General features: G+C 48.0%; 1 protein-coding gene across 1 annotated transcript in view; it reads right to left on the bottom strand.

Annotated features, from left to right (window-relative positions):
• The window catches only part of LOC149343447 (fatty acid synthase-like), a 79,790-nt gene that overhangs the window by 52,109 nt on the left and 13,412 nt on the right, over positions 1 to 14,269 (bottom strand). The window contains exons 5-7 of the mRNA XM_089546970.1: positions 10,604 to 10,837; positions 8,831 to 9,132; positions 6,429 to 6,815 (exon numbers count right to left, since the gene is read on the bottom strand). Coding sequence (XP_089403096.1) covers positions 6,429 to 6,815; positions 8,831 to 9,132; positions 10,604 to 10,837 — 923 coding nt within the window. The remainder of the gene's footprint in view (positions 1 to 6,428; positions 6,816 to 8,830; positions 9,133 to 10,603; positions 10,838 to 14,269) is intronic.

Here is a 14,269-nt window from a genome sequence, read left to right as displayed (position 1 = left end):
CTTGTAGCGCCCGGCGACGCTATAAAGCGCAGGCGCTGCGATCGGCGTTCCCGCGACAGAAGAAAATAAAGAACGACAGCGCGTGCTCGGAGCGCACGCCCGGCACGCGCAGTTCGGAACTAGAAGCCTGCCACGCTGGTCGTCTCTGTCTGGTGCTCCGCTGCGACCCCGCAAATCCTCAACAGTGGTGACCTGGCGAACCGTGCCTTCTATCTCAGCGGCGTTCCAGCATGGCGTACTGGCAGCACCCAAGTTTCGACCCGCCGCTCCCGGCGTTCCGGCCTGCAGGCGTCGGCGGGTGGTTCGCCCAACTGGAGGCTTCGATGTACCTGAACGGCATCACCATCCAGCCGTTCAAACACGAAGTCCTTTGTGACATCCTCCCGGCCGACCTCCTGCATCGGCTCACCTACTCTGCTTTCGGCGGCCGGCCATACGATGAGCTGCGTGCGGCCGTCTTGGCGGACTTCGGCGCCTACTACGTTCCGCCGCCGCTCTACGACGCAGCGGACCCGTTTTCGCCGGCGCCAGCCTCTGTCCCTGGACCGGCCTCGCTCGCGCCCACGCAGCCTTCATCAGAACCCGGCCCGCCTCAGCAGCCCCTCGCCGCATCGCCGCCACTCCCGTCCAGCGTCTCCAGCCCGGCTGTCTCTCTCGACGCCATACCAGGTGGGATCCGCACGAGCTCCGCCTCGCGTCCTGCTCCCACTACTATCCGACCCGCGTCTCTGGCTCTGCCTCCGTGCGCTTCAGTGGCGTTGTCGCCAGAGCCTCCTGCAGCCAAGGACGACTCTGCGGCAGCAGCCGTGCCGAGGCTTCCGGCATCTACATCTACCTCGTCACTACCGCCAACAGCTCTGCAGGCCTCTTCTGTGAGGTTGAAGCCGTCGCCCGCTGATGCTAAAGAGCCCTCGACAACGACCAAGCCTGCTTGTCACACTCCCAGCCCCTCAGACGGTCCGCAGAGCACTACTCGTCATCAGGAGCAGGATGAGAAAGCCAACCCGATGACAGCAGTAACAAGCATGGCGATCGCCTCCAGCCCCACTTTGCCTGAAACAGTTCCTGACCCAGTGTCAGCGCTTGCTCTCACGCCCGACCATGCCCACACGCGCATCAGCACTGGCCAGTCGCTCCGGACGGCCACTCCCGCTTTACCCCAGCACCTGGAATTGAACCCAGCAACTTCCTCCGTCATCACCACAGCTGTCACCGTTGTCTCGTCGGTCACACCTGTGCCAACCCTAGTGGCCGGACCGCACTGCTCGCGCCCTACATCAGGGGCACCTGAGCCATGTAAGCCAGCCATTTCCACCTATTTGGACGACTTGAAGCTGGCGCTACAGCAGCGACACGACACCACGCTAAAGACCACATCTGTCCACGGAGCCGTTTCGACCGCTCCCTTGCTTGTGACGGCGTACTCTGTGTGCCAGCTTCCCGCCGACATCAGCTGCAACGGTCCAGCACCAATGACACTTGTGCCAGCGGGCAGCACTACTGTCGGTGACGGCCCCACCATGGCCTCCATTGCCCTAATATGCTTTGTCAGCTCGGCACTCTGCCTCATTCGCCCGTTGCGCAGCAGCCAGGCTCGTCCACCTGAGCCCGTGCACTCCACCCGACAGCTCTTCCCGGCCCCCGACATGAACTTACCGGACCTTGTAGCGACCCCGTGGGGACACTGTTACTCCAGCTGCCTGCTTGCCTGCCGTGGCTACTCCATCTCTGCCCCGTCGGCGCGTATATTTCGACGTTCCGTCTAGGCGGGGGGCCCTGTAGCGCCCGGCGACGCTATAAAGCGCAGGCGCTGCGATCGGCGTTCCCGCGACAGAAGAAAATAAAGAACGACAGCGCGTGCTCGGAGCGCACGCCCGGCACGCGCAGTTCGGAACTAGAAGCCTGCCACGCTGGTCGTCTCTGTCTGGTGCTCAGCTGCGACCCCGCTAATACCTCAACAAGCTTTTATTGTATGTGCAGTGAAAGCTTCATCTTCCTGCTATGTGGCGAAAACCCTATAGTCGCGTGCATTGTCTGCATAAATATAGAGAGGAAATTGTAAAAAAAAAACGTTCTGTTTGAAGTGACTGCCAGTGCAAAAAAAAAACAGGTTCTAGCTCCTAATTTTTCTTTAATGAAATTAGCCGCTATTTTTCACTACTTTTGTTCTGTACTGGTCAATTCAACTTTTTTCATAAACTCTGATAGGGCTCCACAAACACTCCTCTTTGACAAGGCTGACAATACATTCGTTTATCAATAATAACCCAGTATTTGAATAGGTCTATAATAAATTATAGTAGCGAAGCTTTTGACAGTCACCATACAGTGTGGAACACAAAACATCTTGAAGAAGTCTGTATTTTAACGGAGTTTCATAAGTTTAAATTTTGGAACACTAGCAAGTAAAAGTTAAGAGCGTGGTAGAGATTCCAATTAGCGCTAATTGTGCCACATAATTCACAAAACTGTAGCTAATGAGCCCACAAGCTTTCCTATATAACCTAAAGCGCACCATACACTTTACTCCATGTGCTTTATTTGCTTCCACAACAGAGAGTTGTAAAACAAGCCATACAGGCTGCATTAAACACGAGACGAGTTGTATACCAAAGCTAACAGTTACGTTTGGAGAAAACGTGGACCGCGATAGTTCATCCACCACGAGAACACCGGAAAATGTGGTCATCGCGTTTTTCACACAGCGCACCCTTCCCCCTCTTGAAAATTCTTTATGAGGGTCAGCAAAACTCTTGACTCCCACATAACGCTGGCAGAGATCTACGCAGCAGCCCGTATGTCCCCAAGACACACTGCCCCGGGAAGTGACAAGGTTACAAACGGCATAATCAGGAGCCTCACCAAAGATCACCTGACAGACCTAACCAACTACATCAACGAAGAGCCGTAGGAGAAAAGCCAACTATCGTGGGGATGGAAACACGCAGACATCATTACTATACCTAAGGCCTATTACTATACCTATACCTATCAAGAGATCAGAATCATTCAGAGAAGGGCCATTGATACCATCATAACGAGAGCCTATAAAACTGCCCTAAGCATCCCATGAACGACATCAACGGAACATCTTTAGGCACTCTAGAGGGTCAAAAAAATGGCTAAGCACAACGCAAGTGGGCAGTGATAGCCTGAAGAGACTGGGACTACGGTAGGCACTACGAACTAGGGAAAGCAAGTCCCAAATTCCGACGCCGTCAAGAGAGAAGCTCTATGTAAACCCGATACCCAGGCACATGAACCACGAACGGCAGAAGGATAGAAGGAAAGCCGAGGTCAAAGCACTGGCAAAAAACTATCAAAACAACTGGAAGGTACACGTCGACATCAAGGCCTATGCCAAGCCAGGCAGGTTCGCGATTGCTGCGGTCGGCAACCAGAAGAGGCCAATCATCAGGGTTTTAATCTATGCAAAAGATCCTGCAGAAGCGTAGTCACTGGCTATAGCCATCATCATCAAGACTCAAGATCAACAGGTGAAGTCATCGCACATAGTGACGGACTCGCAACAGGCCTGCAGCGACTACCTTACTGGAAAACCTCACGGAAGAGAGAGCACACTGTTAAGTACACTCTCGCACTCACACAGAATAACATGGACACCTGGTCACGAAGGCCTAGCTGGAAAGAAGGCAGCGAATCACCTAGCCCGAGCCCTTACAAACCAGGAGGATCCCCATCCCTACCCCACCCCTCCACTAGGACCATATACTGAGAGAGAGCGAGAGAAAGGACGGAAAGGCAGGGAGGTTAACCAGGCGATGCCCAGTTGGCTACCCTGCACTTGGGGAGGGGAACAAAGGGGAAAAAAGGAAGAATAGCAGCAATGAAATGAGCTTTCTAAGTGTCCAGCGACCACTATGTCACGGGGACAGAGGGCACGCACTGAAAACTTAAAGATTATAGACGGGAATACAACTCCGAGTCCCTTAAGAATCTTAGGAGCGCTTTCACCGCTTTCCTTTGTGAAGAAGGTTGTGTCCAAGGCCCCAGAACGTTGGACTCTGTTAAAGGACGCGAGTCCAAGCGGTACAAAGTAGCAGTTAGGAAACCGCGCTCTCGCTCAAAACGAGGGCAGTCATAGAGGAGGTGTCCGATCGTTTCATCACAACCGCACTGGTCACACGCTGGAGAGTCTGTCATTGCGATGAGATGGGAATAGGCGTTTGTGCACGCCACTCCCAGCCACAGGCGGCACAACAGCGTAGTATCACCGCGGTGGAGGGCGAATGGTATATGATGTTGAAGGAAGAGGTTGAAATGGTGCGAGCAGGGTGTCCAACCTCCAGGGGCAGACCACGACGTTACAGACAGGTTTCGGGCGAGCAGTTGAAGATGCCTTGCTGCGTCAGCTCTTGTCAGTGGTATGCGGACAGTGTTGGTTGTATCGTGAGCCGATCGAGCCATAGCGGCATTGTTGGACCACATACTGAGACTCTGGAAAACCTTAGGCAAGAAAGAAGACATGTCTCAGCGCCACACAAACGACTGTCCTCCTCGGATGCTGTTGCCTGGGGGAGAATACAAACAAACACATATCCAAGTCTTCACATTTTACGCAAGATCAAATCCACACAATACCCCCAAGTTACGGTCCTTGGTGCGGAGCGAGCCCCACACTCTGTCATACATCTTGGGAATGCTAGGACAAACCGGACAACAAGTTAATAGTGGCACACCCGACACACGGGCACTGGGAGGGGGCCCTGACCAGCGACAACCTGGACCAGCAAGCCTGGATCATCCAGCTAGTCCGCAAGTCAGCTGCCGCCAGCGGAGCTTTGGACTAGGGGCCCCCGACCACCCCGCTCCTGGGAATTGATCTATGCTAATTAAAACCTTCCTTTCTTTCTGTCCGCGCGCGCGTTTTTCTATGGCAGTACCACTTGGAGTGCGATCGACTGCAGGATTAAGTGTGTTTGCAGTTATATTTGTATTACGGCCATTATCAAATTCTCAAGATTCCAAGTAGGAAACGTTAACATGATATAGCTGAAACTGGAGGATTTTATATCGCACAGAATGTGAGCGCATCTACGTCCTTCTCCCAAATCTGAGAACCTGCTGAGAGTGCAATGTTTTTCTGCCTCCAGAAATATTATTTGCAACAGCCAATTATTTCTGCAGTGTTTGATCATTGCACTCCCGCTGGAGCATTCATTCTACACCCAAGCTCGCCTTTCCATTTAAACCCTACGAAGGTCATATACTCACTGAAATCCACGTTGTCACCGCTGTAAGTCGAGCGCTTTTCAATACCTTCGCTTAGATAGTAGCGGTCCTTTTATATATAGACGGATAAGACAGCGTGTGTGAACGCGCCACTTTTTTATTGTTGCCAAAGCAACACTACTCGAGTCGCCGAGTCATTTAACGGAGCTGAGGCAAGGCCATACTGCGCATGAGCGAGGAGCAGTGACGTCACACGGCGCATAGCTAGCGTGCCGGGGGCCGCTGCCGCGCGCTCTCTGTCGCCTCTCCTCGTTGCTTTCGCAATCCTCCAGGTTTAACCAGAGCTAAACCACTGCCAATTTTGAAGCGAAAAGCTTCACTAGGCTAGTCAACACCGCGCTCTGCGTGAGCCAGAGCCCAGATTTGCCACTTCTGCGCTTGCGCAGAACCGAGTGACGCACGGCGCAAGTGGCCGCAGCCGTCGCCGCCGACTCGTCACTACTCAAAAAAAAAAAGAAACTGCGTCGAGGATGAGCACCGAACCAGGGCCTTCGGCATTTGAAGCGGAGATACTACCCCTCCGCCACGAAGGCTGAAGGTTTGAGCATGAATAAAGGCGCATCTAGTGAATGCATGGGTTTCATAAATAAAATAAAGGGAATGAAAAATTAAAAAATAAGAAAAAAGAAAAACAATAAAAGTAAGTAAAGGAAGATTTAAAAAAACAATAAGAAAAGAAACAAATATAAAAATAAAATGAAAAAAATTGAATATGAAAAGTAAGAAAATAAGGGAAGAAACGGAAATAAAAAATAAAATGGAAAAGAAAATATGAAAAATAAAATAATAAAAACAATACAAATAAGAAAAGGAACAAAAAATTCGGAAAATAATTATGAAAATTAAAAAAAATAAAAGCAGTGCTCCAAGAAACGCTTTCGCCTTGCAGCACTTTACAGAGCCATAGTGCGCCCAAAAATTTACCCGCGCGGTTTACCGTCTCCTCCTCCGCCTTCGCACAGGCAGTGTGTGGACGGCCGAACGCCTCCACCGTTATCGTGGTGCTCCCAGTGCATTGTGCGCGAGCTGCGACAGCCGTGACGTCAAACCAAGCATAACTGCAGCTTTTCGCTTGTATATCAAGGCTTAACCAGAGCTAAGCCACTGCCTAATTTTTTGCCGTTACTTTCGCGCGCCTCAGAACTGTATTGAGTAGCCAGTGAAGCTTGACATACCTGAATAGCAGTTATGGAAGCCTGCACCGATGCCATACAGTGTTCTTCGGCCTTGTCACTGGTGACAGCCTCGATGAGGTCGACGCCCAACTGCGATAGAAGGTCATGCGACTGTCGAATAGAGCGAGAGAACACGTCCAACTGCATCATCTCGTGTGCCATGCCTCTCCACTGGCAGCCCATGCCGGTGAAGACGAACCAGAGGGGGCGCTTTCCGCATGGGGCCTGCTCCACGAACTTGACCACTTTCTTGCTGGAGCCGTCCACAGGAATCAAAGCGAAGCCTCGGTAGGGAAACTGCTTCGTACTCGGCTGGCCGATCCGATTGAGCAGCGCGTACGCCGAGTCTGGGTAAGGCCCTTCCTCTTCCAATCGGTCCAGCGTGCGCTGCAATGAATGTGCACATCTCAATTTCCGCCCTATACATGATGGAGAACAAAAGCAAAAAGCTCGTTCTTGGTTAGAGGGAATCTGTGTCTGTTTCTAGGCGCTCGTAGGCCACACACACACAGCAAATGCTCAGGTACGAGTAGCCACGCATTAAAGCAAAAAAGAAAATCTATAACTTTTCACAAACCTTTCATACCAATCCACGATCAACATTAGTTTTTCAGCACATTTCTATGCATCTATGCAAATCTATGCTTTTAATGATTTTCACCCAAATGCCCCAAACAAACGCAAAACAGTTACGTGTAGGCGGCAAGCACTTCGTCGGCTTACCTAGTTCAAAAATCAAGGATTCAGTGCGTAGCTTCTTGAACACAAGTAAATCGCGACAGATCCTCAATAAGTCAAACTTTGCGCCAGAGATTAATCTCGCGCGAAGACTTGTTTTAGCTGTTAGTTGATTCCGTCGGATGTAACCTCCCAAAGCGACCCAGTCTATGTTCGCAGTCATAGTGGACAACTTCGGATAATTTTTCACACCCGTCGTTCTTTACCGTTCGCTTACACTGCACATTACACGAGCCTCTACATTCTAAACGCTAATTCGCCTCTATGGAAGCAAAACGCGAGTAAGCACTCCTCTCGACCACTACCTTCTAGGGGCAGGGTATGGTGCCGAGCCCCTGGGGTAGATCTTCAACAATAAAAGAAATAAATACAATTTCAAAGAAATTCCCTCTTCAAAACAAGAAAAAGTTCAAGCAGTTACGAAGATTTTTCGCAACCCTTCAGTATGCTCCATTTTCTAACCTCAAGCTCTCAGGCACCCCATTTAAAAGCCACCTTCCAAATATGGTTTCAATCATCAATTGCTATCGGAATCAAATGACTAAGCTTTGCGTTAGGCCTCTGTTGCCAAGCGTAAGCATACCGTATATTTAGTGACCAAAATCTACCCATTGACTTGGACGCCATACCATACTCCTAAAAAGGGTACGGTAGAGGACACATGACTCCTTTTTTACTCTCATGTGGGCAAATTCGCGCCTTCCCTCCATCAAAATGAGACCGTTGCGGCGACATTGAGCCCGCGTCTTTTTCTGGTCAGCAGCCGAGCTACATAAACATTCAGCAGCCGCGGCGCCTCTCGCGCAGAGACCGCTCTCCAAGCAAGAAAGACTACAAGGGGTAATTTATTAAGCGCGCTGAGGATTAATTTCTTTGGCCGACCCATTTCTAGTAGTATAAACTTTGAGTTTCCTCGTGTATAAAAAACGCCAAAAGTATTATTATTATTCTGTTGCTCGAATTGTCAACTTAACATTTGCTGTAAGGGCGTTTGTTCTCTAATGTGGCTGCCAAATTGTATCGTGTACTTATCGTATTTTGACCACTGAAACTACCATACATATTTGCTTTTTTTTTAATTGAGTTTTTAATGCTCTTTCTTTATATTTTATCAGTGCGCGCATATATATCGAGAGTATTCAATTATTTGCCTGTATTCTTGTAGTTATTATTTAATTACAAGCTCTTGTTTCAGTTTTCTATACCAGAATTATAGCGAAATAATGGATATAACGAAGGAATGATGATACCCCTTCGAAGTTTGATAAACAAGGGCTATAGCGAAGCTGTGGTTATAACGTAGTAATCGCCGAGCCACTTCAGCTTCGTTATAACGATGTTCCACTCTATTGCCTTTGTGGCTTCGGTGGTGAGGAAAATTTGTATTTAAGAAGGAAAAACAGCGCAGAAGCGTAGGACGAGAAAGGGCACGATGGCACAACGCGCACACTAGCAACTTGTTTTTATTGCGCCTGGACCGAAATATGTATGGCTAGAAAAACATACCAACTATCCCAAGTCACCGCCTTAACATGGAAAGTTTCTATACTGGAAGCTATTTTTGCACGTGAATAAAATTAAACGTGCACCTTATCACGAGATCCTCCTCAAGTGATGGTTGCATAGCGACCCTCACAAAGTATTCTCTGAACAAATAAACTCACCAGTAAGTACTCCTTGCTTCGTCCAGCCGCAAGAATTAGCCTTGGAACGTCGCACTTATCACGCGGAATATCATTCACGTGAGGGCCTTTACTTGGCTCAACAATGGCGTGGACATTGCAGCCCCCCATTCCAAACGAATTTATGCCAACCGGACCGCCAGAGAAAGGAGTTTCTTTGATCACAACTTCGATGCTTCCATCGCGCAAAGATGGGATGTTGGGGTTTGCTTCTTTGAAGTGCAGGTTTCCAGGAATGGTGCCTGTCTCCATGGCCAGAATAACCTTGGCAATAGAGCTGACGCCTGTGAAAAAAAAAAAATAATGATTGGCATTGGATGTTTGCCAAGCTCAGAATACGGATAGTCGGGAACCAGATATTGAAAATGTGGCAAATGTACTTGTATTCACATAAAAGAAAAACTAAGAGGTGCTGTTGCTGGGCTCAGTTAAATACCTTGCTAGTTTCTTGATCTTACACACCATAAATCTTTTTAAGCAGATGAAAAAGATGTTTACAATCAGCTAGCTTACGCTACAAAAAGTGATCGCAAGCTTCACAGGGTCATTAAATAGTATTGATGTAAACATGACGAATCACCACATCAAATTGGACCGAGCATTACCAGTCACACATCGCATGTCAGTAAAGACTATTACACTAGCTTTAACCACCACCACAGCATTTCATAATACGGCGCGCTATGGCCGGCGTCTCATGCTCAGTATAGTGCACAGGACACAAACCTTCCTTCACAGCCTGTGGAAATGGTAGAGTCAATCAACTAAATAAAGCAACCTTCATGCAACGGCTGGCCTCTGGTCGCAACTCATCCGACGCCATTCACATCCTCACGTGCGCTCCTGTGGTAAGCCCCAGAGCACTCCCATTCCTCTTGAGCTGCTTGACTACTCAGACGCCTGCTGCGCCTTCTATTCCCACTGTTTCTCTTTCTCAGTCAAGCTAAACTTACCATTATACTTCCGTCGGATCATGCGTAAAGATTAGCTACCGAGGTGCAGCCAATCACACCTCTCTGCACCTCGTTACGCTCCTAAAAGTTGCACTGTGGATCACCGGGATTACACGCTTGGTTATGTAATTGGTGGTGTGGCGGCATACTGTCTTGTCAGGAAGCATAGCTGAAAAACGTTATAGCTCACTCGCCATGGCCAAAGGAAAAGAATTCAGGTTTCGACATTGTCAGTTGCATTGCGTAATAATCAAGAAGAGAGCTGTAGCTGTCCCAAAATGTCTTTTTTTTTTTGTTGCGATGAACTGTATCAGACACCCGCGCGTGTTTTTTTTTTTGTTTTTTTGTTTTTTACCCGTAGAAGCCAGCGGACCTCCTTACCTCATCTCGCCGATGCTTTATTGGCTAATGGCCCGAAAGCCAATGTCAACTAGCGTTCCTCCAAATTTAAATGACCGTGTCAAGTCCCGCTGCACAAAAGACGCAATTCGGAAAAAGTAGCTATCAGCTCGCTTTCGTCCACTGCTGATGCCCAGCGGCACCGCACTGCCTCTCTGACATTTCTCTTTATTCAGAACACGAAAGAACACGTTGCGGATGACGTTAAATTCCTAGATGCAGCCACTCGGGTCTAATGTTACATTCTGGGTCAAGACTCGATTACTGATCAGTTAATTCACTTAATCGTTGAAATTAAAGACAGTCGCATTTGCACTACAATCATAATTCTGTTCCTAGCAAGACATGATGCTGTAAATCTTCTAAAGAAAGATAACAAAATCTGATGTGCAGTTCCCTTTACCGGATGCAGCCTCGCCGTGTCCTACGTTGCTCTTGACGGATCCGACTTTAAGCGGCTTGTCACGCCCCGGATGACAGAAGACGTTACTGATGGCGCACAACTCGTTACTGTCGCCCGCCGCGGTTCCTGTACCGTGGGCCTCGATGTAAGCCACATCGCGTGGATCCACGTTCGCTTCAGCGTAGGCACTCCTCAGGAGCTGTTGTTGCGCCTTGCTCGACGGATAAATGATTCCTGGAAAAGCGCACAAGAGCCACGTCCTTTACACATACTCTCAAGTACTTTAGGCACTATATGATAGCGATGTTGAGAAGGCATGAAAATCCCTCAAGAGTTTTGGTTGATTTCGTCCAATAAATCATCACAGTTTCAGAATGGAAGACAAGAGAACAGCGTGAATTGCAGATTTGCGCACGGTACAAGCAAAAAACAAATATTGCTAATTTTTGTAGAGTACAAGGGGTACGCTCGCTTCAAGAGCAGATGTTTTAGATGTGTTTTTGAAGCAGAGCATGTGAGCTAGCATGGCGCGCCAAATTTCCCGCAGTGGCAACGTAACACTCACGAGCAGCAAGCATAACTTCTTCATGTATACTGTTTCATACTGAAGCCGTAGTTCATCCCTACGCCAAGAAATGTCAAATGTACTAGGAAGTTGCTTTTAAGTACACCGGCCTCTATGGCATGGGATAGCCTGCGGGCACTGGAAGACACGTGGCAAAGAGGCAGGCAATAAAATTTATGGGCTGATTATTAGCTGAGTTGGAGAGGCGGTGAACCTCACAACGCAGCAGTTCAACCCCGCCGTATGACCAAGAGCGTATCAGCCTAGGCGACCCAATCAGCCCGTTAGACGAGCCGAGCCAGAAGGCCCTGCTCCGAGCTGCGCACAGCGGTCTCCCACTGCTCGTCGGTAGTGATTGAGGCAAAGGGGTGATAGTGTAGGCCCACATGATGTGGGGTAGGGCAGCGCACCCACCGCAAAATCTGCAGTTGAGAGTGTGGAGGGTGGAGTGATATGGGAGATAACTGCAAAATTTGGAAAGGCGTGCGTTTGAAGCTTGCACCAGGAGATCTCCTGCGTGTGCGATAAGGACCTGTCGGCCAATTGATAAAGACTTCGGTCAAGTGGATAGTTCTTGATGATTCCGTGGTAAGTGGTCAACCACTCCCTCGCTGACCTCGGAGGTACGGGTCACTAAAGGGGCAGAATGGAGAATAAAGCATTCGCTGAGTGAACCCTGTGTGTTAGAACTGTCTCTTCCCTGCTGAAACGCGGCACTGTCACGGCATGTTTTGTGCTATCTTTGTGTTCAAGATTGAACCAAAATTAGATATCCGTGGTATGCTACAAGCAAAACAAAGCATGAAGCATAGCAAATAACACATCTGAAGTCAATTGTTCCATTATTTGGCAAGTATGCTTGCAGGCAGGGCACGTGCCCACAGTCAAAATTTCAGTTTCAGCTTGAATTCAATTTATTCTAACATCAAGATTCAAAACACGTTGCGAGGCTAGTTTTTGATGCACTTTTTCAGTAAATACCCAAACAAGCACGTTTGGTGCGCCACTGATGTGGTGTACGAGGTCCACCCTCAATGTGGCAAATTATATGTCGGTAGAACTAGATGTTGTGTCAGCGAACGTGCCAGAGAATAAGACTCGAACCAGAATCTACCAACCCTTTGTCATTGCTGCAAAACCGGCAACGATGACAACTGTAAGCAACAACTTGAAGAAATTAAAACTCTAAAAATATTTTAGCACGCGAACTGCAAGAAGTATTTTTTTCACAAGGAAAGAGGGGACGTGTGCAGCCGCACCATTTCAGTTTTCCTGCTGGCTAGTGAAATATGATTGCTAGAAAATAGGCGATGTAATTTTGAGTGGCCTCTTTAATCTACCATTTATTTTTGTGCTGTGGTCATAAATGTCCATTCGTTATAAATAAACGTAACGAGTGTGCGTTCCAATTAACTTTGTTGGAGTCAGTGCACGTTCCGTCATGTCTGCCTTTGCGCTCGTCGCAGAAGGACCAGCGCTCAATTACTTTTCTAGAAAGAAAAATCCCCATCCACCGACACTGCCCTTGGGGATAGTGGAAATAATATAGCCCAAACCAAAATTTACAGCCTTTACGGACAATGCGTACTTGGCTGGCAGCAGAAAAGCGCTGGAGCAAAGTATATATATAAACAAAATAAAATCATTATATGTCCGCTTTCATGGATTTCAGCAACCCAAAGCGACTTCGACTACGAGGAAGGCCGTACTGGAGGGCTCCAAATCATATCCACCACCTGGTATTCTTTCACGTACACTTACATCGCACAGTACACGGGCCTCTAGCCTTTCGCCTCTATCGAAATGCGACCGCCACGGCCGAGATCGATCCGCATCTTTCGGGTCAGCAGCTGAGCACCATAACCACTCAGCCACCATAACGAAAAAATCACAATCATTAAGTATGACAGAGAAGCAATGAAAAGATGGATGTCATTTTGCGCACAAAAAATGCACAAGAATAATAACAGAGACAACGTCTGCATTAATACAATAGGAGCCACGCAAGCACAAACAGCAGTGATATATATGAAAAGTAACATATTTATAGAGGCCAAAATAGTGATAACATACTGGAATGGAAGTATACATACACGTACACATATACATACAATAGTGAACAAAAATATATTTCAGTTTCTGGAGTTTCGATGTTTAACATCACGAAAGGCGGCATTTTGTTCCCGCAGCAAATTTATTGAAGAACTGTTTTCTCCACTGCACAAATCTCTCGGCTATTGTCTGTCTTTTATTAAAAATTAGGCAACAATTTCAGGAATGTTTTTTCGCAATAAACTAATGCGTCAGTACTTTAAAGGCAAATCTTTTCCGGCGATCACTGCTTGACTCCGCCGAGGCATGGAGTCCAGGAAGCTGTCAGTGAACGTTTAGCCCATGTTTCCCCACTATTGTAGCAGCTTCTTTACTTTCTGCCTGGCACTGCTGACTTTTTGTCCCTAGGATGATGCGCGATGCTTATTAAAATATAGTCCATACAAATCAACTCAGCAGCCTCAACTCCGCTTTCCTCTTCACCATCCAATTCTAAGCATCTGAAGAAAAGTGCTTGGGATCGAAATTCTGATGCAACACTTACAATTGAGCCTCGTTACAACGAAGTTGAAGAGGCCCAACGGTTACTTCGTTATAGCCGCAGATTCCTTATAGCACGTGTTGACCGAGCGTTCAAGGGAATTCTCATTCCTTCGTTGTATGCATTATTTCCTTATAAACCATTTTGCTCTAACGGGATTCGACAGTATTAAATTTTAAATACTTGCGTGGCGATGAAGGCACGACATTTTTAAGAATGCCCTGATCAACCTCTTCGCTCATAGTGCCTTGAAATCAGACAAGGCGACAAACTCCAGGAGTGGAGAATCAGCCCCTTGCCATTACGTTCCCGTCTCTGTCGTTTAACGTGGGAAGCTGTTGACAAGGCCCATATAAATTGCGTTTAGGGCGATGTAAACAATGAATCGCATCATGCCTGTACAGCAAGAGCTTCGACTCATCCAATGAAATCCTACTTTTCCATTCATGACCTATCCACTCCAGGTGCACTTTTACCAACATCATCCCTGAAACTGTATTATCTTCAC

This window comes from Amblyomma mixtum, chromosome 5 (assembly GCF_055824585.1).
Source record: "Amblyomma mixtum isolate Tamu chromosome 5, ASM5582458v1, whole genome shotgun sequence".
Classification (NCBI taxonomy): domain Eukaryota; kingdom Metazoa; phylum Arthropoda; class Arachnida; order Ixodida; family Ixodidae; genus Amblyomma; species Amblyomma mixtum.
This window is presented reverse-complemented; position numbering and strand designations above follow the sequence as displayed.